Below are 23,665 nucleotides of genomic sequence, written 5' to 3'. Positions count from 1 at the left end.
ATATTAACTACCACCAACATGGTATTTCTATCACAAGACAGCAGATGAACAGAATAAGTGTTCTCAAATTTTTGTCAACTCATATTTTAACATTAAGTCTCATTGTGAGGCTCTTCCTTCTGTCCTGGAATAGCAGACACAACAGACCTGTCCTAAATGTTACATTAATTTTTGTTCTTCACCTTTTGGATGCTATATTATTTTAAATAATAAAATCATGGTGATTTGCTGCAGCAGTATGGCACATTGAGTGTCTTTGAATATAAGAGCTATAAATGTTTAAAATTTAAATTTTAAAAAATTATCAGCACACAGTGTCCAATTCAACAACAAAATATAATAAAACTAATGCCAGATTACAAATTAAAAACCCTAATGAATCCTAATGCTATGTTATGCTAAGTGACCATTGGCTTTTAAACTAGAATTGGTAAATATAATTATATTTAACTAGAATTTGGTTGATCACAATAAGCAAGCATGAATACCACATAAACTATTAAAAAGTTTCTTGGAGGTACATAACATTTTATTGCTGTTGCAAGGAATGAACTGAGCTGAAACTCATTTCAGGTGAGCTACCATCTCACTCATTAGTTACAATCACAAGCATACCCAGCACACACTAATACAAATCTGCTAATGGAACTATGCAAAGCAAAAAGTTTACATTAGTAAACATTGATGAGGGGCAGGCATTATAGTTTTCTAAAATAAAATGGCATTTCTTACAAAATCTTTGGACATGTAGGAAGTATGTATAGCTTAGTCACAATAATTATTCTTTAGGCAGCTTTAGATAGAATAACGCTACCGAGGGAATGGAAAACACAGTTGTTTTTTCAGTATATATATCACTTCATATTTCAACAGAAATCTCTAAGGAATATAGATATTCTAACAAAAAGGAATAAATATTAAGAAATATTTAGTACACTTCATGCTTATAAACTACTTCAGTGCCTGTAAGCAACATAATCTGGATTTACCTTCTGTTTTTCCATTTTTTAGCATGTGAACTAGACCAGAATTCTCCATTTCCACTATAGTCTTCATATGCTTGGAAATAAGCTCTCTCTCAACAACTTTTACAATTGGCTCTTCAGTTGATTTATCAAGGCAGTGCATCACACGTTCTATTTCTTCATTAATTCTAGCTTCTACTTTCTTGATATAAACTGAAGCACTATTTTCTGCTAAAAACTTCTGGCTCTCCATCTGTATTGGAACAAAGCAGAGGCACGCCATTGCTACAGATGCACTCCCCCACCATAAACATTTTTAATTGAAATAAGACTTCATACCTATTACTTTGATGTAATCCATACATCAGCCCTGTATTATTATTCATATATTACAGTATGCAATGAGGATTAAAGGATGGGGCTTGGCCTCATGTCCACGACACAGGCAGGATTTGAAGTAATAATTTCCCAATTTATAACTCTGCTATGCTACATCAGCTCTGAACATGCCCCCTAATTAGTGATACTTGCTAATTTAGAAGCCAGTAATACAGCCTTGTGGATATGGGTTGGGATTCACTCCCACCACCATCTGTGCACCAGTCTCTATGTGGACTGTGGATGAAGCAATATTTATCTTTCTTTGGAATTGGAGCATCCTGCACTTTATGGGATTCCACTCCAAAGGACTCCCCCCCCCTTGAATCTGAGTGCATGCATGGAAGGGGGCTCCCACTGAAAAGCAGCAGAGATGAAAAGATGCCATGCGCGAGAAGAATACCATCCGTATGATATATAGAGAGTGTGAGACATCGCCTTCTTCTTTCCCACTGCAGCCCAAATTATGCTCTGGAGGGCCACCACCCTACCTGCCAGAGCAGATTTTGAGGGCACAAAAAGCGTTTCAGGGAGGAGGAGAGGAAGACAAAGTTGCACTGCCTAAGTGGAAGTCCATTCTGCTTATGCATAACCAGCATTGCATACAACCAAGAGTTTTCCTAGTTTCCAAATAACATTTTATTTTTGCTGGATGTTTGGGACAGTGAATCTTTAAGCAGCATAGCAGTCAATATCTACAATTAAAGACCTTATATGTGTGTGTGTGGGGGGGGTGATTAGAAAGATTAGTTGCAAATAATTCCAAACAAATTCATTAAACGGATTAACACCAATAAACAGTTAACATCACATACACTTGAAACATATTTTGTACCTGAAAGAATTCTGCTGACATCTCTAAAAATGGGGCTTCAAAATCTTCTTCATAGACAGATCTTCCTTCAAGGCCTAGAATCATTAACATCTGACAAGCATTTCTGATTGCTCCTCTGTCAAAATATTAAATCAGATGTAGAGATTAGATATATTTTAGCAGAAGTAGCATTTTCAAAGTCATTCAACAAAACATCCTCATATAATTTCCACCCTCAGCGATCAATGCAAGTCCCTCTCATCAAGGATGTAAGAATTAGAAGAGAACAAAGAAGAGACTTCTCCACTCTTACCCCTGAGATTATAGTAGTTAACCCCATGCAGAGATAACAAAAATGTGTATTGCTGCTGAACTTCAAGAGGCAGTTTAAGGAATCCCTCCTTTGGTGGGCTCTTTGGAGACTATAGTGACACTGGGTTTACTCAGAACTGATAGGCTGCTGAACTTGATTTCCTAGCTATAATGATTTCTGGTTGTCTCCATTTAGATCTGGTATAATTAGTTATTGAAGAGACTGAACCGTGAACCATGAAGTCATAAATTCTATCATTCCAGCTGCCATGAATTTACTAGGTGGCATTAGATACCTTCCCTTATCCTCACCGCCATCTGCAATATGCAGGCAATGGCCTGTTTTACAGACTTTAAGAGGATCACTGAGAGTGTATGCAAATGTTATGTATTATTCTGAGTAAGGAGATTGTTTAGAACCAATTATTTTAGACAAGATTATAAAAGTTCCTTTACTGGCTCTTCTGAAAATTTTTAGGTACTTCATCTTTAAGTCACTGATCTTATTCAGTGTTCTCAAGTGCACAAAAACACATACACCAATCCCCTAATTTCACAACTTTCTCCATCTCTAGAAACTCCTCAGCTGAAAATAATAATAATTTAATAGTCACAGCAACCAGTCCATATGCAATTTTGTACAGGAAAATAGCTAAATTATGAAATCGGAATTTCATAGGAACTTCACACTAGCTTGTGTAAATTTGTAGATATCAGTATCTTGATAAGCATTAAGGGCAATATCCAATGAACTCATTCCACTAGGCACAAGGATTTATGCCTGCACAACAAAACTCTTCCCCCATCTCCAGTATATGCCAATCCCATATCTACTCCAGAGTGTTGAAGGAACCCCTGGAATAGATTTGGGAGTACACAGAAGGGAAGTTCCACTGTGCAAGCAGATATCCTTGTGCCAACATAATGGGTCACACAGCACTACTTTGAATACAGCCTTTAGGGTTGTGTAGTAATGTGGAGTTGGCCAAGTTGAAATACAGTGGTGCCTCGCAAGACGAAATTAATCCGTTCCACGAGTCTCTTCGTCTTGCGGTTTTTTCGTCTTGCGAAGCACAGCTATTAACGGCTTAGCGGCTTTAAGAAAAAGGAAACAAACTCGCAAGAACTCGCAAGACGTTTCGTCTTGCGAAGCAAGCCCATAGGGAAATTCGTCTTGCGGAACGACTCAAAAAACGGAAAAACCTTTTGTCTAGCGAGTTTTTCGTCTTGCGAGGCATTCGTCTTGCGGGGCACCACTGTACTGTGTACACATTTTAAATTACTAACGAAGTGTTAATAGCTACTAGAGCTCCAACATTGTAACACTCTGTAACTGTGTCAGAAGAACAATTTGTTTACAAGCGAAGATGTGTTGAGAATGAAGCTCCCTAAACACTCCAAAGGAGGAGAATGTTGCACAACTGGTATATACAGCCATATATTCATAAAATGCCAATGAGCAACCTGCAGCCAAAATAGAATCAAGTTTCAAATTGTTTTTAAAATGGTAAGGAATTTGGGGGATGGGGGAGGCAAATAGCTACTGCAGTGGCAGAGAAGGTAAGAAATGGATACTGAATATATTGATGGCATGTATTTTTTTAAAAAATGTTTCAGTTATCATCTTGATTCTGATAATATAGTGTACTGCAGTATTAGCCACCCAGGGAATTTTTATTGATGGCCTCGTAAAATATATCCCACTATTAATAATTAAAAATGAAATTAAAAAATGCAAAGAAAAGTGCAATAGCAGCAAGATTAACTCATGCACACAAAACAAAGATCTTGCAAGAATGATAACAAAGCTATTTTTTTGCAGTTGTACCTGTCCACAACTTCTCCTTTCCGTTCCCTTGCAATCATGTCCAACAATGTCTGTCGTAGATGATCCCTAATACACCCGTAACGTACAACTTGATCTCGAAAGATAATTAATCCCAAGTTGTAGACATTTTCCACATTATTTTGTTGTACATATACACGGTCCTAAAATTGAAATATAAATAATAAGGCTTGTATACAATACCACTCTTATGCAGTTTATCCAGAGACTGCTTACAGCTACATGAGCATACCTCAGTCACCCCTCCCCAAAACAACCTCCAATGCACTTTGTCTTGAAAACTGATACCAAACTAACTATAAATGGTTATTGTTTATATTGCAGAAAACAACTGTCTTACAATTATCAGGGCAAAATATATAAATTGGAACACACTATCATTTAAGTTCTCTCAAATCATGTGTGTGTTTATCACCATGTAACACACACATACCCTTAATTGATGCAATCAAAACTTTGCCATTTGAAAGATGATAAAGCTGACCAATACAGTAGAGCTCAGACTACATACAAAGAAAAAAGAAATCTATCCCGTGAGTTATGAAAGATGTACACATGCATAATAGAGAACACTGACTGCAAGGAAGAGGAGAGCATCATAAAATGGTCTTAGGGTACCTAATCCTAAACAGGAATGGTCCTAGTCAAAACTTGGAAGAGAGACTATTTGGGAACCCTCAGAGCTCTTCAGATGAAAGCAGACATAAAAATGTAATACAATGTAATACAAACACTCTCAGTAGAAGAGTGTTTTCATATGGCACTGGAAATATCAGATCTAAGAACCCAATCCTAAATTGTGCTTTGCAAGATTCCTTGTAAAGGTAAAGAGTAGCTGCTCTTTCCATTTAAAAATTAAAATTTCCAGTGACAATATGGTCCACATACAGAGTAAGACATGATATGTAAAGGGTAAAACATCTAAAACTGTGTTCAGTTCAAAACAGTATTTGAATAAAGTGGAAATCTGAAAGAGCGCACTAGATAAATGACAACAACAACAACAACAAAAATCGATCCTGATCTTTTGACATTTCATTAGCAGTCTTTAGCCTAGTTCAGGAGAGATGATAGCAACAGATTTCACATGGAGGCATGGGTGTAGCTACTCCACCGCATATCTAGAACAATGCATTATGCGGGTGCCCCACATGGAGGCCGATATATGAGCCTTTCTCTTTCATTATGTAAGCACATCTTGTTAACCTCTATTCCAATCTCAGCTTCCCAAAAGAACCTTTCACAATGAAACTACTGAGGAGGAAAAGTGGACTCCAGTGTGTGTATGCTCCACATTCATATCAGTTAAATATTTCAACTTATCATGTCTAGTTCTTCCATGAGTATGAAGATCTACAAGTTTGTTCTTACGACTAAATACTTCTAGCTCCAGAGAGAGAGTAAAATAAGACATTACCTACCATATACATTAGAATGTCTCTAATCATCACCATTGCTGTTTGATGATCATTCCATGCTTGGTTTAATGTTTGGAGGAAGTTGTTATTTAATGAATTTAGCACATCTTCTCGCACCTGCAACCAAACAGAATGTTTCAAAATAACCAAGGCAACTTATTTAATACAAGTTATTGAAAGCTACTATGCTATGCTACTGTCACAAGAAAGAGCAAAAAGACGTGCCAAATAACCACACTACCAGTTCAAATCGCACCACTATTAGGAAGCTCTTTGCATTTAAAAAACAGGCAAGTATTGTCTGCAGATAGTATGACTCATGAGTATATAAATGAAATATATAGATGAAACTTTTTAATTTATCATGTTTTGTTAGCAGTGTAGACAGCTTTACCATATAGGATAAATGATACATTTAGCCCTGAAGCTCCTAGAAGCATAACCAAATTAATTTTGTGATCCTCACAGCAAGTCATATTACTCACAAACATTTACACTTCTTTCTTACTGGAAGGACAGGAAACAGCTCTAGTCAGTCATGTGCATTGCTGTGCTACTGGGACTTATCTTGTAATGTGTGCAAAATGCAAAAGGAAGAGTAATCATGCTTACTTATCAAGAGCTGACTGACCATGCCATCGGCTCTTTGCTACAATGGCATATGGAAAATGGATTTGAGTAGCAACCTTCTTGGTTGGTTCTTGGAGCCTGCTTGTTTATTTTTTGATGTCTGCCTCTTCTGGATTTCTCCCTCCTCTTTCTGTGGCAATTGCTGACATTGAGTTCTGGATGCATTTGACGAAGCCTGCCTCTGTTCATTTTTAACTCAGCAGGTGAGTAGTAGAGCAAATGCTTTGCATGCAAAGGATCCCAGGTTCAATCACTGCCATTTCCAGGTAGGGCTGGGAAAGATGCAGGTCTGGAATACTAGAGAACTATGGCCAGTCACAGTAAACAATACTGAGCTAGATGGTCTGAGAAGGTATGAGGCAGCTTCCTACATTCCCACATACTGGCACCCAACCTCTGTCTGGAATTGTAAGTATTCAATGTTGTTTAAAATATAACTCTTAATTTTACCATAAAACTGTAATGGGAGGAAATAATGTAGTGTCTTCCTCTGTAATGCCTCACAATTTCTGATGGCTCTGATCTACCACTACCACTCTTTTTCCTAATCACTAAAATACAGTTGTTGTTTTTGGGCCATATTTCTATGACTAAGCATTCACTGAGCCCTAACTCAAATTAAACACTTTCCGTGAACCAATTAAAATGTTTGGGGGTTTTATTGGAGGGGGGATTTCTTTGAATGAGTAAGAGGATGAGGTGTCCTTATAAAAGCATTATAGCTAGGGGTGAAGGAGAGACAGCAAAGCAATATACTATTAAAGACACTTTCATTCATCTTAATGTTGCACAATGTCCCAGAAATGAAAGACAAGTATGGAAGCCTTACAAATAAAATGATAACAATGATAGAAATGTAGTAGGCTGCTGGAGGTGGGACCAAGCTCTCTATCCCTCCTCAGCCAGCCACCAACACACTAGCAAAAACACTTTGCAGGCTAGTAACTTTTGTGCCTTGATTTACAAGGTTAAAGAATGGTCCTTTTTGGATAGAAAGATCCCATCTGAGGCTAACAGGTATTCATCTCAAAATATTTGAAAGTTGTTTGCTGTTCTTTAAATCCCCTTTGCAGCTTACTTTTTGTGATACAAGCATGTAACTGTTTTGATTCCTACAGTAGTCCATGGAAAGTCCTGCAGTTTCAAGGATAAATTTGGGAAGGAGACTGTCATTTAGCAGCAGCTGCAAGTAACAGTCAGAGGCTGTATATTCTTATCCTTAAAAAAGTAGAATTTGCTAGTTCACAACTAAAATTCTTAGTCTCTACATTTCAACCAGCTGTTGAGTTCAATGTTTATACAATATAGAGGCATATTGGGAATGGGGGATAAAATTGGCTCCTGTAGCCTTTTAACTTCAAAATTCTCAGGTGGTAGCAGGCACACCAAAATAAACATCTAGATTTCAGGACTATTTACATGTGTTTTAAGAATAGCAGCATTTGACATTGCTTTTCCATAAAAAGGTTTATTATTTAGTGAAGTCACATAGCAATATCCCAGAGGAAGTCTTGGCTCTGTTTCCTGCTATACAAACAGCCATAGTCTCTGTGATGAACACCGGGTCCTTGAGAAGGAGGTGTTAAAGTTTTTCTTGTAACATTCACTTGAACAAACAGTTCTGGATATCTTGTAGTACTACTCAGAAGGACCAGCTAAGAGGTCTTTCTGCTCCCAAGTCACAAAAGCACTCTTTGGGAGAAAGAAGAGGAAGTCTGTCAGCCAGTCATAGGGAAGATGCCTTATGTTTCATTCGCTTTTCATCTGTAAAGTCTAGGTTCTCCTGCATAGCACATAGAGATTTGATGTAGCTGTTACTGACAGTGCATTTGATCTGTATCACTCCCTGTACATCTATTTCAACCAGTGTTTGAAATTAACCTGTTACCTGGCACATTTTGCACCTGATTGTCGGCCACTTGTCGGCAACCAAGTGAAGATCCCTGGGTGCCAGGATGGCACCTGACATCACTATCTTGAGGTGCATGTCTGGGGATCATTGGATCTTGATTGTTTTCACACACTAATACCACATCCTGTAGTATTCTATCAGTTATATTTTATCTGCACAATCACAATGGATTTCAGGAACCAAAATGCTTTTTCTGTGAAGCCTAAGCAGGAGCAGTGAGCAATGTTATAGCTAGCTGTTGTAGCTTGTCTTCACTTACCCCACCCTACTGCCCTGCTCACAGTTGTGAAGAATATTTTTATATTATGCATGGTCTGTGTCACCATTAAGATAAAGCAGTAGGAATAGGCCAATATATATGTGGATGATCCCTGGATAAAGTGGCTTTTCTTCCTTAAATTCTCAAAGTTTTTAACCTAGCTCAAGATTATCATCTGAACTACCCAGATGTTTAACTGATAATCAATCACAGTCAGTAAATCATTTGGAAAAAAAGACTTTAGAGCTGTCTTGCCCAAAAATGGCAACTCAACATTTTGTTTTGCCAACTGTAACCTTTGGCCTCTAGCTTATATAGCTGAGTTTCTAGCACTGATTGCAACCTGTTTCTTTGAGGAAGAATAGGTATGGAGTATGTAGTGGTTATCTGCTCACTAAAGTTACTTCACATTTATCACCTGTGCAACTCCTCTTTCCAAGGCAAAGAAGCTTCATGAAAGTCAAGTGCTTAAGACTACTATAGATTATACAGCAAATTATACAAAATAGAAAAATGACTCCTATTTTTAGCATATACTAGTTGCTAGTCATGTTAGAAGATCTTCTATCTACATATAATTGGGCTGCTGAAGAATCACAATATGTGTTTTAGCATATACTAGTTGCTAGTCATGTTAGAAGATCTTCTATCTACATATAATTGGGCTGCTGAAGAATCACAATATGTGTTTTAGTATTTCATACTTCATGCAAAAATTGCATGCTTTCATTTGCTCATTTAAGTTTTACGTTCACTGCTTGCAGATAATGACAACCAACAAGTACAATCATGAATAGATTTTTAACAATAATTGCTCACTGTCTTACTAGGTTATATAATTTTTGTTTAAAGTACCAGTGTCTGAGTGAAGATTCAGCAAACAAATTAGAACAAATTGAAAGGAATACTTCCTATATGCGCCACAGTAAAAAATAAAAAGAAATCCCACTCCAAACAGTAACAACTTTGTATTCCAAAATGAATGCATGCATTTAAAATTGTATATAGTGATTAGCAAGTAGCAGTTTACTAATCTTCCCAGACTATTATCCTGAACTGACCCTTAACTGAACTCTTGCTTTACGGGATATTGTTAGCACATTTGGAACATTTTAAAAGTATTGTTCCTAAAGGTTTTATACCAATGTAGTTATGATTTTCCATGGGTGATGTGTATATCAATTACTTACAAGTATACATGAGTGGAGCTAAAGGGATATGCTGTGCTCAGCACACCTGTCCCACTATAAGCAGCAAATATTAAATGCATAAGGCTTCATCAAGGTGGTTTGTGTTGTAGTGCCCAAGACAGCATTACGAAAACACACAAGGCCTCCCCAAATCCCAAAGCTGCAGCAGTGTTTTTTTCTAATAGAGGACCCTGAAGTTTATTTTTTTCCAACAACCTTCCCCCTCCTAAATTAATGAAATACAAAAAATAAGAACTAGAAAACACTATATTTAAAAAAAACCTCTTCAATCCTCTGTCAGTTTAGCCCTGATCTCTGAAACTAGGCCTAAACAATAAAGGTTTTGAAATGCTTCTAAAAGATGGCCAAGTGTGCTTCTGAATTGTCTGGTGTTCCTGCTTCTATCTTTTTTTCTGACAATGGCAGCAACCTAAACACATATAAAACATTCATATCTGAGGTTGAGTGCATTTTATATACAGGTGCAAAATCTGTCCTTGTATTATCAAATATATTTTGTCATTTTCGGGAAAGACTAAATCATGGGTAGGCAAACTAAGGCCCGGGGGCTGGATCCAGCCCAATCGCCTTCTAAATACGCCCCGTGGATCATCCAGGAATCAGTGTGTTTTTACATGAGTAGAATGTGTGCTTTTATTTAAAATGCATCTCTGGGGCACAGGAATTCATTCATTATTTTTTCCAAAATATAGTCCGGCCTCGCATAAGGTCTGAGGGACAGTGGAACGGCCCCCTGCTGAAAAAGTTTGCTGACCCCTGAACTAAATGAATCAGATTCAAACAAGACGAGACTGATGACAAAAGACTATCACAAGTGTGCCTGTCACTTCCAAATGGCTGCAATGATAACATAGGAAGTAGCTGTGTCAGCAATCCATTCCTTGTGATTGCTTCCTATCGCTACTGTCACAGTAGAATGCGATCCAGACATGGAGCTGAGCCAACCATACCTCTGCAGCAATAGGCCTTGAAACTCCCATTACCCAAAATGATACATTCACACTAGTTGCAGCAGTCCCAAAGCTAGGTCAATATCAATAGGTGGCACAGTCACCACCACAGGCAAAGACAGCTCTAATTCACTAGGCTATTGACCACCAAAATCAACTTTAGTAGATGACACTTTCCAGACCCAATAGGAGACAACCACTTTTTTTTCACCACAGCTACTTCTGTGACACAGTCTTTATGTCAGGGGCACCAACATGGACACTAGTATGACAGCCGGTACCTCACATGGCGCCCATAGTAGGTCTCATAAATATCCCCTAAAAAATCCATAATGCATGAAACAGGTTGCACTGGCTCGGCCCCTCCAACATTCAACATGTCCCCTTTAACATGTTCACATTTAATTACATGCCACAATTAGACACCGACTTTGCCACCTGTTCAGAACAGTGTAAAAAGTTTTCTATCTGTGAACAAGCATGGCAGTTGCTGTGGTAGGTGCCTTGAACCTCACAGATTGTTTTTGTGGTGGAGGGGGGTGAGTGTGCCTACAGCATTTTGTGGTTCTGTCTCTATTTTGCTCTTTTAGAAGTAGAAGTCATTTTTTTATTCCAAATGTGCCCCGGGTCCCCAAGGGTAAGAGTTCTATGCTTTATTCCATCACCAACCATAAAGTGTGAACCAACATCTGTGAAAGATGAAAGGTTTCACTAAATTAGGGTTTCTCAAACTTGGGTCCCCAGCTGTTTGTTGGACTACAACTCCAATCATCTCTGACCACTGGTCCTGCTAGCCAGGAATGATGAAGTATGTGGTCTTGAGCAAGTCAATCATCCAGTTCAAATGTAAACTCTAAACAAGGTTTCAGAGCCTGAGCTGTTGCACTAATTGCGTTTTGAATGAATCACTGTTTCTTGTATTCAGACATTACAAAAAAAAAAAAAATGTGTTGAAAGTTGTGGCAACCTTTACACTATTTGCATATGCATGAGAAGTGAAAGGGGAGTGCCTAGCCGCCGGCTCACACTGCTCACCTTCATGACAACAAGCCACGGCAATAGTTCCATTCAAACAATATGCCAAATCAGGTTTGGTGTTGCAAGTCTTGGGCTCAAGCATTTCATCCTCCCTTGTTCCATGTGAGGAACAAAATTAGAAGCTTTCATTTCTGGTTTGCAGTAAACAATCATTCATCATTTTATACAAATTTGGCAAACCATAGTTTGCCCACAAACCAGGATCAAATCCCGACTTGGGATCCTGGTTTGTGGGAAAACTACATTTTTGGGGGTTTGAATGAAACGTGATTTCATTCAGATGAAACACCAAACTGATTTGACATTATAAACACAAGTGGCCTCTGTTCTGATTCCCATGCTTCTTCCTACATGCGCAAGAAAAGAAATTAGAAGTTTCTGTTTTCTGGCAAATAATAATTTTTAGTCTCAGTCTCACCTGTAAAATTAATATGGCTTACTTTAAGAATAACATAGCTGTGAATGTAAACACAAGAAAGACTGTAAAAACTTTCTACATATTAAAAGTGATTTATAAATAGTTTTTACTAGTAACAGTTTCACTGTGTCTGAAGAGAACGTCCCAGTGCAAGAAGCTAAATTTTATAATTTTTGTCTAGCATTTGCTAACATGCGGAAAACAATCATAATGTAAGCAGAACATTGTGTATGATTCTCTAAGGACAGCCATATGCCTTAAGTAGAAATGAGTTTCTTCTAGAACCTTAGCCATTTGCTTCCAATTTGCATATGGTGTTGATTGCACGTAGATACCTTGTTTATGAGATGCTCAGTAACCACTTCTCGTAGTCCAGTGTATAGTTTCTCGCCATGTTTATGTAATACCATAGTATAAGCATTCCTATAGAGTTCCTCAAAGCTGAGACCACTGTTGTTCTTACGCTGAATCTCTTGAATTGCGTTTTTCAGAAGATCCCAAATGCTGTTCACATATTTTTCATCCATAGTCATCTGCAAAGGCAAAGAAAAATACTAATTCAGAAACTACTCTGATTAGGAAGTTTCAAAATTATTTCCCTTTCAAAACTGTTGCACATTCATAACACCAAATATATGTGATTATCAGAAGCTCTGTTCCAAGCTGACAGGTGAGTCAAGCCCGATACCAGATACATGACTAATTTTCCAGCAGTTTGTATTAACAGATCTTCACACTGCACAAAACTCTGTAAGATATCAGACATTCTTCTTTGCAACACACACCACTGATTCACATGTGTTTTATTATCACTTGATGACTGATGTTGTCTTGCAAACATAAGTAAGCTATCACAGACACAGAACTTTTATCTTACTTCAAATACAACCTTTTCCAGAGGAATCAGTTCACACATTCAGCTACAAACTATCAATCACTGAGTAATTATGATGCAAAAGTAACCATCTCAGTTTCACTAGACTAGACAATAGGATCTCGCAGGAAATATATTTAAGTATCACTGCAAATTCCCCTCCCCCACACTATCATGCATATTACCAGTGAGCCTTGCACTGCTGGTGCGATCAGGTGTTCAGCTTACTGTTAGTGCATTACTAGTCCAATGTGTAACAAAAGCTACTGATCTGAGTCACTGCTGAATCATTTGTTTTTTGCTTACTGAAATATGCCTATGGCAATATAAATGTCTCAAATACACTTAAAGAGAAGCTAAATGTTTTTATACTTTCACATTATCAACTACTCTATTTATCTGGGAAACAACCTTGGCTGAAACGTAGGGTAACAAAGTAAGAAAAGCAAGACATATTAGATAATTTACACATACGAGATTAGTAGTAAATCTTGTTATACCTTGCAAATAAAGGTATAACCCTGGACAAATCATTAATGTAATGCTTTACAAATGCTTTAGTAAGTGAAATTAACAGGAGGGCTTTTTATTTATGTATGAAACCCAATTGTTTAATGATAAACCATAGATTAAGGCAAAAATCTTCAGCCACCTCAGTTAATAGTCATCATTCATACTCCAGTAATACATAAATATGTTAATAATAAGCATAACCACCTACAATGACTTTCAGATATAGCCTGATGCTTTAAAGAAATCCCTCACTGCTGTTTTAGGCATATTTCCAATTAATTTAAATGATACTAATAGCATTACTCTTCAAAACCATATTGAAATGGCTGTCTCATCACTATACTATCAAGTAGCCTACTAGTTCAATCTCCAATATGATTCTAAATCACTGATCATTTCGCAATACTAATGCTGTCCTCAATTATGTTCCAACTGCAAAGTTGGAAGATTTTTTAAAACATGCACAATGAAGGTTATAATAAAAAAACTTTTAAAGTCTAGCTAGATATCTTGGAGAACCATCTCTCATCTTACTAAGCCAATATATAATCAAGCTTTCTGTCCAAGCAGCAACTGAACCAAGAAGTCCCTAGTTAATCACAAATTGCAATTTCATACAAGTAGGAAGCTATGGTTTTCAGTTTCAGAAGAAGCCAAAAGTCTAACTTGACCCAATGAACCCAGTACACACAATCAAACCCTGGCTTTAATAAGCCATAACATGTAAGATATTCATACACATACTCATATCCTTGCTGCTCTTCCATGTGCAAAACCGGTGAAAGAATGGAGCAGTTATGTGCAAACTGAGCTTCCCAAAAAGCCAAAAATCAAAAGGCAATGCATTAAGATAGGATTTGATCATGTTTTAGGATTCTGGCTTGTCCTAAAACTGATAACCATGGTGCTCAGTTTATGCAAAACAGAAAACTATAGAAACTTCTGCACTGCATTCAGGTGTGCTGAAAAGGGAGGAGCAAATGGACTGTTTGAACCTGCAAGAGGCTTGTTTGTATCTCACCTTATAAAGCAGTAAGACCATCATCTGAACTGGGCCACTGCATCACTTCTGAACAGATTGAGTCCCTTCACTTTTTAAATTATTAGTTCAGAATCTCCAATTCAAGGAAGTCAAGATAAAAGCTAACAAAATCAAAGCTGTACAGTGAAATGAATAAAACTTTTATACAACCAATGTATCTTGACAAAACAGCAGAGATATAATAGCCATCAAATTTCTAAAGGGCTATCACATGGAAGATGGAGCAAGCTTGTTTTCTCCTGCTCTGGAGGGTAGGATGTGAACCAATGGCTCCAGTTACAAGAAATGAGATTCTGACTAAACAACAATAAGAACTTTCTCATGATAAGAGCAGTTTGACAGTGGAATTGACGTGGTGGACCCTCTTTCATTGGAGGTGTTTAAGCAGAGGTTGGATGGCCATCTGCTATTGATGCTTTAGCTGAGATTTCTGCATAGCAGGGGGTTCAACTAGATGACCCACAGAGTCTCTTCCAACTCTACAGTTATAGGATTCTATGAATAGCCAAAGAAGCACATCATGCTAGCTTCCAAATGTGTCAGAATAAAACTGTTTTCACTGATTGGCTAAAAGTACACAATGAAGGATCGAAGCTGGTCTCTGTAGGGAATTGGCTCCAGAATTGCAATACCACTACAAAAGAGGCCCTATCCTATCCATCCACAGTTCAACTTCTGGAGGATATGAGGCCCAACAGAATCTTACTGCCTGACCTTAACAGACAGGAAAGTTATAATCAAAAAGCATTCCCTACAGTACACTGAATTTGAACTTTAAAATTTGGGAGAAACTCTATACTACACTTTCCCCCCATCCTCTTAAAAGCATTTTAGAGCAGAATGATGCAACCCCAATTTGAAGGAAATTCCATCTGGCAAAAGATTGCCTGCTCTATCTCATATTGGACACATTACCTGTTGCATTTCCACCAATTAATTTGAACCCGTTTCCATTCTAGTTTTGTATCAGAGCCAAACAGAAACTACTTCAGAATTCAGCAGCAGCAAACATGTCTATCCGAAAATATATGCCAAGGAAATGGCTTGGGTCAATATTTAACTAGTCAACTCAAAGACCGTTTTGACCGGTCAAATGTTTAACTTACCAATTCCCATTTGTATACAGCTGTTTTGAATCAGACAATATGATATAGCAGAAAGGGAGGACGGGTGCTTGTATTAAGTGGGACCAAAACTGCATAGCAATAAGCTGCTCACTGTTAAAACATGCAGATAGGAAAAGCTTTCATGACATTGTTTTTCCAGGAAACACCATTCCTTTTACAAAACAAATGTTTTAAAGTCCAAAGAAAGTAGCAAGACTGCCCTGAAGTACTATTTCAGCAGGTATGAAATGACTTCCAGTTACAAATTTCCTGGCTACTAATGCTGTGCTGGATGAATTGGGAAGGATGAAAAAAAGATGCAGAGGCTTATTCCACTTACAAGTGGAGCTAGTGATCAATTTGACATCAACACTTGTATATCATAACTAAGTCTACACTTTCTGTATCTTTATTATATTATTTTATTATTTCTGCTTATATGTAAAAAAGAAAATACCACTTCTAGCTCAAGCAAGGTACAAACACTATGCTACAGATAGACAGACAGACAGACAGATAGATAGGACAGATCGATATCTGACCTAAGCGAAGAAAGTAAATAGATTGGTACCTCGGGTTATAGACGCTTCAGGTTACGCGATTTTGGGTTCTGCACCGCGCTGAACCCGGAGGTACCGGAACGGGTTACTTCTGGGTTTCGGTGCTTCACGCATGCGCAGAAGTGCCAAGTTGCGACCCAAGCGTGCGCAGACATGGCGCTGCGGGTTGCGAACGTTGCGAATGTGCTTCCCGCACGGATCACGTTCACAACCCGAGGTTCCACTGTACTTTTAATCTTAATGTGCTAAACAAGTTGTACTGTTTGTTGTAAAAATCAAAACCCTGCACACAATAGCTTGGGTTCTGACACAATGCTAAGTTTCATACTACAATAATGAGCTTGGTTACAGGTAGGTAGCTGTGTTGGTCTGCCATAGTCGAAACAAAATAAAAAAAAATCCTTCCAGTAGCACCTTAGAGACCAACGTTATTGGTATGAGCTTTCGTGTGCATGCATACTTCTTCAAATACACTGAAACAGAAGTCCATGTGCTTGGGTGAGCCATGAGTGCATGAATTATTCTCCCCTTAACTCACCTGGAGCAACTAAAAGGAGACTGGAAGCAACTGCTTCTGTTTTCACCTAACCAACCACAGTTTGTCTAGGTCAGTACTGGGATGAACTGTGGCTAATTTAAATCATAGTTAAATCTGAGCAGAAAGACTTAAAATCATGGATTACAATCCTGGCTTGCATTGTAGCTCCCTATTCAGACATAACAAACCATGGTTAGTTGAAGCAGAAACAAATGCTTCTTATAACCTCTGCATGACCACGCCAGAGGAAGAGAGATGAGGGGTAGCAGACACATGGATATAACACAAAATTATTATTTTATTATAAATCAACGAGTTGAGCTACCATATATTTAAGTGATCAGATCCTCTTTAGTTGTTGTTGGCATCCATCTGTCTTGAGAGACAGCAGTGTGCCTCCGGGGGTGAAGTCAAGTGTTAACCCTAGAAAGCTGTATTATGGCAAAAAATTGACGTTACCACACAGACTAAGAAAATAGGCTGTTTAACCGGACATGGGCATGAATCAGGCTGTGCACATGCACATTTTCCGATACAGAGTATAAATAAAACAAATGTTGAACAGACATTATTTTCTGCTATGTATATGAGCACATGCGACATATGTGAAAGCCCAAGAAAAAACAGAAAAATTAAAGAGGAAAGCCTGAACCTCTGAAACCTTTGGGGGTAGGTTCCCAAAAGAATTAATTTCTTTTGGCTTGTAAATTTTTTTGCTTTAGAATAATGAACAAAATGTTTTAGACGAGGCATTCATACTTCACTAACCCAAAATTATTTCTAAAACTGTGTAACAAAAAGAGTTTTATGTACAGAATTAGATCGTCACAATTCCTGTACATTAGAGGACAAGCAAGTCCTGTGCAGTATACTGAGAGTATAATTTTCAAATGCAAGAGCAAGGTGCATTCCAATACTGGAAGGGCAATGCCATTGTCACAAGGAAAGAAAGGAGGCAATGCATTATTTGATTGTGCTTTCCTCTTGTTGGCATAGCTGGTGGATCTGTTTCTGTTCTCTTTACTATGTCTCAAAGGAGTGGGAGAAAGTACAGAGCAACATAATTTTGTTGCCATCAAGTTCATGTTGTTGCAAAACTGTCAGATCCAAGATTCAAAGGTAGAAATGTAAATGATGATAGCACTGCTTCTGCATTTGACTGGCTTACAAAACAGGCTGCAGATTTAGGGAAAGGTACTTTCAAATGTTGCAAAGCACAGAACATCTTCAAGTATTTGGCCAAGGAATGCACTCTGGGATTCTGCCAAGCATATCCCTCATGTAACATGGTGGCAAGGCCTTTTGCACAACACAGCCTCTGACTTCTCTTGCTTCTCACCTACTTCAGATTCCACCATCTTCCGCAGCATGTTGAAGAAAATGGTCTATGTTTGGATATACATTAAAACAAGAAATAAACTGAAATGTGAAAGGATAAAAGCTTGTTTCAATCTGGGATAACCTTCAGTCTTTAGAAGTCCATGATAAATAGGAAGACAACTATGAAGAACAGAAAGTGATAGCAAAAACTTGAGACTAACTAAATTTCAAAGTATTTCCTGAGTTTTGTTCCATTTCTCCTCTTTTTCTCATTCCTTTTTATAAAAATTAATGCCTTATGGCTGCTTAATAATGGGAGTCATAATAATTTTCCAAATAAATAATAATTTAGTTTGTTTTTATTGTTTTTTCACCTAATTCTCATAAAGCAGAAAAACCAAAGAGATGCTTGGTTTCTTAAGAGTTCAACAGCTTGTAGCTCCATTTGTATCAAATACTTTTAAAAACAAATATAATTTGTAACTATTGTCCCATAAACTGAACTTTCAGTATACAAAAACTGTTAACTCTAGGGCATATTAAGTTACACATAACAGTTTACGTTGCTAAAATAACAAGCAACTTCCAAAATGTGAAGAATGATTTAAGAGAGAGAGAATTGCATTTTTAAAAAAGATTCTGAAAATTTCCTTTTCCTAAACTTTTACTGTTGTAGCACATACCGCCTGCTACATGAGGAGTCAGTTCACATTTCACCATTCTCACCTCTTCTAAATTCACTAGCACTGATCGATGTAAACAGACATGGGAACATTACAGGCAATCAGTCTGAAGTTTCTCCTTTTATCAGTACTCAACATTGATTTTATCATCTGCTTCATTAAAGCATCTCATTTCTGAATAAAACGAGCCTGGTGCTTAGTTAAAACTATAACTGAAAGTATTCCACTTTCTCTCAATGAGTTGGGAAATATGCACCCTGGTTGTCTACTAACCAACACTTTCAAAAGCACTATAAGGTATGGTCATTCACTTAGCCTAAGCCTCATCAACATCACTATAGAAAGCCAGTATAAAGGTAAAGGTACCCCTGCCCGTACGGGCCAGTCTTGACAGACTCTGGGATTGTGCGCCCATCTCACTTAAGAGGCCGGGGGCCAGCGCTGTCCGGAGACACGTCCGGGTCACGTGGCCAGCGTGACAAGCTGCATCTGGCAAGCCAGCGCAGCACACGGAACGCCGTTTACCTTCCCGCTGGTAAGCGGTCCCTATTTATCTACTTGCACCCGGGGGTGCTTTCGAACTGCTAGGTTGGCAGGCGCTGGGACCGAGCAGCGGGAGCGCACCCCGCCGCGGGGATTCGAACATAATAGGGGTATCAAACCCTGGAAAAGATGGATTTTAAGTTTAATTTTTCCCATAGCCATGCATTACCTTCAGAAGCCCAGCAGCTACGTACAGGACATCCTACCACCACCACTGCCGAAATACATGCAAGTAACTTGGAGAAACTGTACTACACAAAAATGAAGTTCAGAGGCCTCTGAATCAATTGGCAACACATCCACATCACACCAGTGAACAGGTCATGGAACACTTCTGCAAAATTCTGTTTTGCTTTGTAGGCAATATGCAATACCTCACATTGACTACAGGTTTCTTTCTCAAGTGAAGGATTTCTAATACACTGTTACCTCTGAAGTGTTTTCTTTATAACACTTTTCTAAGAATCCTTTGAAAGGATTATTTTCAAGTATTTTAAATAGTTTTACAAAAACTGCCTTCATTTATTCACCACACACACACAAACTCAATGTTCTAATGTGGTTACCAAGGGGCACAAGAGTAGTCTGTGATGTCATTAGAATGTTGAGCTATCTCTTAAAGAAATTCAAAGATTTCTTGCAACCAGATTCCACCACAAGGTTTCTTCATCTACCCCCCCACCCCAAGTTCAGTGCAGACAATATTATTTTTGGTGATGTACATGGAAGATGAAGGGACACGGGTGGCGCTGTGGGTAAAAGCCTCAGCGCATAGGGCTTGCCGATCGAAAGGTCGGCGGTTCGAATCCCCGCAGCGGGGTGCGCTCCCGTTGTTCGGTCCCAGCGCCTGCCAACCTAGCAGTTCGAAAGCACTCCCGGGTGCAAGTAGATAAATAGGGACCGCTTTCTAGCGGGAAGGTAAACGGCGTTTCTGTGTGTGGCTCTGGCTCGCCAGAGCAGCGATGTCACGCTGGCCACGTGACCCGGAAGTGTCTCCGGACAGCGCTGGCCCCCGGCCTCTTGAGTGAGATGGGCGCACAACCCCAGAGTCTGTCAAGACTGGCCCGTACGGGCAGGGGTACCTTTACCTTTACCTTTACATGGAAGATTCAGGTACACCGAGTGAGCCACAAAACACTGCAAATGGTGTAACTGCTTAGAAATGCAAGTGTCTACCATTTATATTGTCTTTTTTTCAAAATTTCCTCACTGTAAAATGAAAGAACATATACATAAGCTTGTATCCAGGACTGTGCACACCCTCTTCCTGTACACCAAAAAATCAGCTCTGGAGGCTTCTTCAGCCCTCTAGATCAAATTTTGAGGGTGCATGGGGCACTCAAGGGAAAAGAACAACTAAGTTCCATTGTGGAAATATAAATCTGCTGCACTAGTGGAACAGCAGTGTTGGAAACAACCCTATATGTTTATTTCAATGAGAATTATGTATCCTGGCATCTAACTAATGTTATCCTTATCAATATTTTAGATGTTGCTTTAACACTGCAATTTTACACATACCTCTCAGAAGTAAGTACCGGTAAGTTCAGTGGTGCTTAGTCCCAGGTGAGTATAGGCCTACAGTCAAACTAATCATTTTACCATTTTAAAAGCAATATTTAATCTTAATGTATTCAAAGAAGCTCAGAACCCCAGACATTTCTGACACTTTAAAAAGGAGTCTATAAATAAGAGACTTCAACACTTGGCAAATAAGAAAGAAGGAGGGAGCACACAAGCTTCCAGCCAAAACTTAGAATATATCGGCAACTTTCTTAAATGTCTGAGCATTTCAGTGCTTGTATTAGCGGAAATCTCTAAGAAATTTTGAAGTGAAGACACACTACTATTATAAAGATCAAAGTGTCACCATCACTCAAATGTTTTAGCTCATAGTGTATGTGAAAACTTTATATGGCATTGTAAGGAAATTAAAAAATCAAAACTCCAAGAGAGCAGATTCAGCACGTTGAAGAGGAACCAATGTCCTTAGCAATGTAGGACATGCTTTGCATGCAAAAGGATCCAGATTCAATCCCTGATGTTTTCAGTTAAAAGGGATCATATAGCAGGCTAACAAGTCCTCTACCTGATATCCCAAAGAGCTGCTAGCATACTGAGTGAGATGGAGTTTTGAACACGCAGATACATCCACTAACAGAAGAAGAGGGGGAGATTATTTTCACCAGTTCCCACCCCTCACCCCTTACATGCTGCTCTCTAAAGCTGATTCAGGTGGCTGCAGACAGAAATCAGGAAAAAATATCACCTACTCTCTCCACTGAATCAAAAGTGCCAGACTGGCTCTGGAGACAAGCTCTTTAGAGGCACCTTGTTCAACAACTGCTCCTGAATCAAAGTATCACATGAGACCACATCTGAAACTTTGCTGTTTTCCTCTAGTCCAGGGTTTCCCAAACTTGGGTCTCCAGCTATTTTTGGACTACTGTTTCCATCATCCCTGACCACTAATCTCACTAGCTCAGTTGTTGTAGTTGTAGTCCAAAAACAGCTGGAAACACAAGCGTGGAAAATCCTGTTCTAGTCTATTAAACCAGTTGGTTGCTCAAGAAGGAAACTAGGGTAGTACATCTTAGGTTGGTATGCAAATTTCTTAAACAATAATACCATGCTGACAAGTAATATTCCATATTCTCATGAGAACTTACAAGTTTATTTGTTTCATCACTTTTCAAGCACAGACACTAAACCAAGTTTTTTTGTTCTTGTTTTTAAGACATTAGTGCCATTTGCTCTTTAGTCTCCTATGACTGTACGACTGTCTCATGAATTCTGGAGTCCAATACTGATTAACTAATGTAATCAGATTGTCATCATTTGAATGACTGTAGATTATCCAAGAATTATTAAACACACTTTCCTGTTATCCTGACAAGGATTTTTGCCTTGCCTTCATTGGTGTTCTATATCTAAGCAAGGCTCCATTCTCTGTAAATATGAAGTACCCCAGTCTCCATAAATTCTGTCATTTTTCCTGTTGAGGGTAACTGTCAATTCAATTTCTTTGAGTTTCTTCAGATATAAAACCTTACTGTGGTTTTTCATTAGTTATTAGTTACATTCTGGAGCCAGTCCAGACATTACATTTTTCATGAAGAGGAAAGTTGTAAATTATCACCAATTATCAGCTTTTGCATGTTGATGCTGTAACATGCAGTATGACTAATCATATGGTTTTCTGGTATGAAGTCTTTCCATGCCACTGCCAACACCTGCTATTATTAGGAACAGGTGGAGCTCACGTAGAAACTCTTTTTTAAATGTGAAAAAATCATATGATAGCCACTGCTACATGTTGTCATGGAGCATGGAGAAACTGTCAAGTGTGATAAAGGTAACACATAAGCCAGAAGTTGTGCATCTGTTTCTCTCCTGTGTTAATATGCTCATATTAAATAAATATATTTATGCCTTTTCAAAACTAAACTCCATTTTAAAATTTCTCTTTGCTTTCCAACTGGTTATTAAACTCTGAATTTGTCAAAAATATGATCCTAAACTGTAACATTGTATTTACTGTTCACCCTGTTCTTACAATAAAAACAGATGTAATATTTTAATTTTGCTGCAAATTGTTTGAACAAACATTTACTGCTGTAAAAACACATTTCTCTTCATGGCAGTAAATATGCATTTCAACGAGTTCCATCACACTTATGTTTGTCTTTACTATTAGAATCCCAAATTATGAGGTGTCATTCTAATTTTTGTCTTCTTCATTGTTCCGTTACTCTTCATTAAACTTAGGATTCAGGACTTCTCTATAATCCTTAAAATAAGTTTAGGAAGACTTTGATAACTTCAGCACTTACACTAGCTTTATATTTCCAAATATAGCCCCCTAACTTATCAAAAACCCATAGCAAGAAGAAATATTTCAAGGAAGCAAAGTTTGCCTTTTGGCTTTGCACAGAGACTGCTATTGGCTTTTCTAAATAAAAGTAATACATGTGAAGTATTTTCTTGCTTCCTACCACAGAAATGGATATAAACCAAACACTAAGATACAAATAAAGTACATGTACTTCCATAACAGGAATCAGGAAGAGCGTGTTTGGGTATAGATCTCTGGACATGCAGATGATCAGTTACACTTTTTAAGACTTCTTCAACCCCAAAGCCATAATTTCATTATCAATGTTTTAGGTTTCTTGATAACTGAGAAATAATGGTAATGAAAATGAATTTTATATATTTACATTTGAGGCTTGCCAAGTGTCCACAATTCCAATTACCATGATGAGTTCTTGTAAGCACAATGCAACATACACAAACCCCTTGAGTTTAAACTCTCTTGAGTTTAAAGCTGGGGAT

The 23,665-nt window shown here is 38.2% G+C and overlaps 2 protein-coding genes across 3 annotated transcripts in view; both read right to left on the bottom strand.

Annotated features, from left to right (window-relative positions):
* Positions 1 to 23,665, bottom strand: part of SERPINE2 (serpin family E member 2) — a 230,477-nt gene that overhangs the window by 154,225 nt on the left and 52,587 nt on the right. The gene's annotated exons all lie outside the window — the stretch shown is intronic.
* Positions 1 to 23,665, bottom strand: part of CUL3 (cullin 3) — a 45,749-nt gene that overhangs the window by 14,436 nt on the left and 7,648 nt on the right. For both annotated transcript variants that reach the window (XM_028731081.2, XM_028731083.2), the window contains exons 2-6: positions 12,487 to 12,684; positions 5,737 to 5,850; positions 4,298 to 4,458; positions 2,179 to 2,293; positions 990 to 1,218 (exon numbers count right to left, since the gene is read on the bottom strand). In XM_028731081.2, the coding sequence (XP_028586914.1) occupies positions 990 to 1,218; positions 2,179 to 2,293; positions 4,298 to 4,458; positions 5,737 to 5,850; positions 12,487 to 12,684 (817 nt within the window). The remainder of the gene's footprint in view (positions 1 to 989; positions 1,219 to 2,178; positions 2,294 to 4,297; positions 4,459 to 5,736; positions 5,851 to 12,486; positions 12,685 to 23,665) is intronic.

This window comes from Podarcis muralis, chromosome 6 (genome assembly GCF_964188315.1).
Source record: "Podarcis muralis chromosome 6, rPodMur119.hap1.1, whole genome shotgun sequence".
NCBI lineage: Eukaryota > Metazoa > Chordata > Lepidosauria > Squamata > Lacertidae > Podarcis > Podarcis muralis.
The sequence above is the reverse complement of the archived record's forward strand: the minus strand, read 5'-3'. Positions and strand labels throughout refer to the sequence as shown.